This window comes from Trachemys scripta, chromosome 1, assembly GCF_013100865.1.
Source record: "Trachemys scripta elegans isolate TJP31775 chromosome 1, CAS_Tse_1.0, whole genome shotgun sequence".
NCBI classification, from domain to species: domain Eukaryota; kingdom Metazoa; phylum Chordata; order Testudines; family Emydidae; genus Trachemys; species Trachemys scripta.
In genome coordinates, this window is record NC_048298.1 from 342,694,740 (window position 1) to 342,699,448 (window position 4,709).

The window sequence follows — 4,709 nt, forward strand, 5'->3', positions numbered from 1 at the left end:
AGGTGGGGTCGCTCCCAAGAATAGCTTCCAACTCCTTAAAAAAAGGCAGGTCTGGGGCACAGCACCGGACTGATCATTTGCCTCCCTTGCTTTCTGGTACACATGCCTCAGCTCCTTCACCTTTGCTGTGCATTGCAGTGTGTCCTGATCATAGCTCTTTTCCCACAAGCTATTTTTTGGTGAAAAAACTTGGCAGTGTAGACAAGGCATAAGGAACAATGATGAATAACCAGTATCCAGACTTGTGTCTCCTGCTGGTGCCTATTAAGGTTTCCCAGACCATGATGTTTAGGAGTTACTGACACATTGAGTACTATAACGCATAGAATTGGAATTAGTAGCATCATGTGTTCATAATTAATTTATCTGAATAATGAAAATGTCATTTTCCAGTGTGTGAAGAGCGACCAAACTGCTACACCCATAAGTACAGCCTCAAGTCGTGCATCTAGTGTCTCACATTAACATTTTCTCTCCATCCAGGCATTTGTACTGCGACCCTCTCCCTAGAGCCTGGGCACATACAGAAAGTCAGGGGGACATACGGTACATCCAGGAGACACCAGTGTGCCTCAGAGTTGGACACCTTCTACCCAACTCCATGTCAGATTCCAACACAACTGACTTCACCAACCCCTCCACCTTCATCCTGCTGGGCATTCCTGGTCTGGAGGCAGCCCATGTCTGGATCTCCATTCCCTTCTGCGCCATGTACGTCATAGTCATCTTGGGGAACTTCACCATCCTATTCATTGTGAAGAGGGAGCCGAGTCTCCATGGGCCCATGTACTATTTCCTCTGCATGCTGGCCATCACCGACCTCGTCCTGTCAACATCCACCCTTCCCAAAACGCTGAGCATCTTCTGGTTCAATTCCAGGGAGATTGATTTCAGTGCCTGCCTCACCCAGATGTACTTCATTCACTGCTTCTCAGCGATAGAGTCTGGGATCTTCGTGGCCTTGGCTCTGGATCGCTATGTGGCCATCTGCCATCCCCTGAGATATTCCACCATCCTGACAAACCCCATCGTGGCCAAGATTGGCCTGGCCGTGGTGCTACGTGGTGGCATACTTGCACTTCCCTATCCCTTCCTGGCAAGGCAATGGCCATATTGCAGAACCAACATCATCCCCCAGCCATACTGCGCGCATATAGCCGTGGTGAATCTGGCCTGCGCCGACACCCGCATCAGTAGTTACTATGGCCTCTTTGTGCTATTCTGTGTGATGGGTCTAGATGTGATTTTTATTGTAGTGTCCTATATCGAGATTCTCAGGGCCATCTTCAGCCTCCCAACAATGGATGCCCGGCTCAAGACTTTGGGGACCTGCAGCTCCCACCTCTTTCTCATTTTAGCCTTTTACATCCCAAGTCTCTTCATCTCCCTCATATCCCGGTTTGGTCAGAATGTGCCCCTGCATTCCCACGTTCTCATTGCCAATGTGTACCTCTTGATGCCCCCCATGCTGAACCCCATTATCTACGGGCTAAGGACCAAACAGATCCAGAGCAGGCTGCTCCGGGTCTTTACTCATGAAGGGGCCTAATGGTTCCTCTTCAGGCTCAGACTCTGAGATTGAACTACGTGCAGAGCTGGCTGGTGATACAGTGCTGGACCCTCTTCCCTGAATTACTGACTGGACAGTCAAAGTGACATTTAATCCTTTTGTGGGATTACTGTGTTGTGTCACCATGACAAACTGAGGAGCTGGTCTGTGTACAACTTATTAATTCATACGGTTCCCACCTTTCTAATTGCTCGTAACTGGACCCCTGAGGCTCTGTGCCCTGCCCTGCCTATACCCCCAAGGCCAAACCCCTTGCCCCTCTTTTCACAATGTCCATCCCCCTGTCCCACGACTTCCACCAAGGCCCCACCTCTGTTGCTCGCTCCTCTCCTCCTCAGCCCCATCCACTCCTGGTTTAACTCCACCTCTGTCCCCATCGCTCAGGTTGGCTCCCTCTGCTCCGGGGCTGGGAGAGAAACTGATTCAGCCCAACAAGGAGCCTTCAGTGAGTGCAGCGAAGACACAGCGCTGGGGCCAACAGGACAATGGGAAGTGGAGAGGGAAGCCAGGAATCCTTATAAAAGAAGCTGAGGTTGGGAGCAGTGTTGTGCTGCAGGCGGGCTATACTGTGCATTATACAGCTTGTGGGCCCTAAAGCTCAGCTACAGAGTCCTGATGGAAGAGACCCTTGTGTGGCTTATTTCTTTAGCTTTCAGCTCCCTGTTGTTCCTAATCCCTGGGGCCCTGCAATGGGGACCACTAAAAGGGTATAATAAGGAGGAGGGAGAAAACTTGTTCACCTTAGCCTCTAAGGATAGAACAAGAAGCAATGGGCCTAAACTGCAACAAGGGAGGTTTAGGTTGGACATTAGGAAAAAGTTCCTAACTGTCAGGGTGGTTAAACACTGGAATAAATTGCCTAGGGAGGTTGTGGAATCTCCATCTCTGGAGATATTTATGAGTAGGTTAGATAAATGTCTATCAGGGATGGTCTAGACAGTATTTGGTCCTGCCATGAGGGCAGGGGACTGGACTCGATGACCTCTCGAGGTCCCTTCCAGTCCTAGAATCTATGAATCTATGAATCTGTGAGCCAGGGTTTAGGGTTAGGGCAAGGGATCAGCTTTGAAGTTAGGTGGACAACAGCTGAAAGAGGCGGAAGGATAAGCCCCTGCGTTAGCTGGGAAGGCGGGATGCTTAGAAGAGGCCATGGTGGCTTCGGTAGTTCGTAGGGAGGGAGATAAACAGCACATCTTCCGTTATCAGTTATTTACACACGTACACACCACGTTATTTGGAACTACAGGGCAAACGTTGCCCAGGGGCTGAAGCTCAGTCTAACTTAAGCTCTGCAGGACGCTTTTGATCACTACATCTAGAAGTTCTTTAGCTAGGCAACATTATCCCCATGTCATAGACGGATTGATCCATGCAGCGATAAATTGATTTACCCAAGACCACCCACTGAGACAGTGGCAGAGCAGGAATATGAACTAGACTGTATTAGATGCAGTGAGGCTATTTGTGTGTCGTGATCAGTTGAGTTGCCGTCCTTATTAAACAGGTGGAATTTATTAAAGAAACAGCTAAAAACAACATCCACAAAAACAGGTTTCCGCACAGCTCGGTTTTCAGCCTCATCTTGCTTGTTTACCAGGGACCACACACTGCCTGGAATGCTACATGGTTCATTGAGATCAATGATGTGCCGCAAGGAACCAAATCTGTGCAGCATGTGACTCGTAGGCCCTGATTAGGACCTTCCAATAGCAAGAGACTAGGAATAATAAATAATAATCTCCTTTTAATACATGGAGAGGCTGTGCCCAAGGTCATCCAGGAAATCTGTGGCAGAGCTGGGACTCTTTGCTCCCAGCTCCCTGGTCTCTGCTGACGCTTTACCTCTAGTTAATTGTCTTGGGCCAAATTCTCAGCTGGTGTAAGTGGGAGCAGCCCTACAGAAATCAAGGGAGATTCTCTCACTAGAGAAACCAATGGAGAGAGAGCTCCATGACTCTGTGCCGCTGCAGAGACCATATGAGCTAGGTCTGAGAGAGACTAAGCAAGGGATTGGAAGCTAGGGACTTGTGAGCTATGTTCCCGTCTCAAGACACTTCCTTTCCTGCTGCCTCAGTTTTCCCATCTGTAAAAGGGGGATACTTCTTGGGAGTAGGGAGCAACAGTCTGTGAATCACCTATCAACAGTAATTTCTGTGTCCGTGTGTGTCATAACCATAAAGGGAAGGGTAACAGCTGTCCTGTGTACAGTACTATAAAATCCCTCCTGGCCAGAGACTCCAAAATCCTTTTCCCTATAAAGGGTTAAGAAGCTCAGGTAACCTGGCTGGCATCTGACCTAAAGGACCAATAAGGGGACAAGATACTTTCAAATCTTGGGGGGCGGGGAAGGCTTTTGTTTGTGTTCTTTGTTTGGGAGTGTGTTCGTTCTCGGGACTGAGAGGGACCAGACATCAATCCAGGTTCTCCACATCTTTCTAAACAAGTCTCTCCAATTTCAAACTTGTAAGTAAATAGCCAGGCAAGGCATGTTAGTTTTCCTTTGTTTTCTCAACTTGTAAATGTACCTTTTACTAGAGTGTTTATCTTTGTTTGCTGTACTTTGAACCTGAGACTAGAGGGGAGTCCTCTGAGCTCTTTAAGTTTGATTACCCTGTAAGGTTAATTTCCATACTGATTTTACAGAGATGATTTTTACCTTTTTCTTTAATTAAAAACCTTCTTTTTAAGAACCTGATTAATTTTTCCTTGTTTTAAGATCCAAGGGGTTTGGATCTTGATTCACCAGGAGTTGGTGGGAGGAAGGAGGGGGGATGGTTAATTTCTCTTTGTTTTAAGATCCAAGGGGTTTGGATCTGTATTCACCAGGGATTTGGTGAAGGTTTTCTCAGGGCTTCCCAGGGTGGGAATCTAGAATTGGGAAATGGTGGCAGCGGAATCAGAGCTAAGCTGGTAGTTAAGCTTAGAAGTTTTCATGCAGGCCCCTACATTTGTACCCTAAAGTTCAAAGTGGGGATCCAGCCTTGACAGTGTGTTTCCATGCTTCAGTGGGACATAGCTGTGGTTGCCAAATTCAGGAATAAGTGCTGAGAAATGGGACAGACTCACCCCAGACTGGTGGTTATTCTATCATTAGATTATAACAAGCCTGTAACAAAAGTAAATTTCTGTTTCACCATCC

At 47.6% G+C, this 4,709-nt stretch overlaps 1 protein-coding gene across 1 annotated transcript; it reads left to right on the forward strand.

The window, feature by feature from the left end:
• Positions 1-601: 601 nt before the first annotated feature.
• On the forward strand, positions 602-1,549 carry LOC117872884 (olfactory receptor 52R1-like). Its single transcript, XM_034761723.1, has one exon. The coding sequence runs from the start codon at positions 602-604 to the stop codon at positions 1,547-1,549; it is 948 nt and encodes a 315-aa protein (XP_034617614.1).
• The last annotated feature ends 3,160 nt before the right edge of the window (positions 1,550-4,709 follow it).

Bases quoted from the DNA above. Each gene is read 5' to 3' on its own strand.
- LOC117872884 (XM_034761723.1), top strand. From the start codon at position 602: ATGTCAGATTCCAACACAACTGACTTCACCAACCCCTCCACCTTCATC.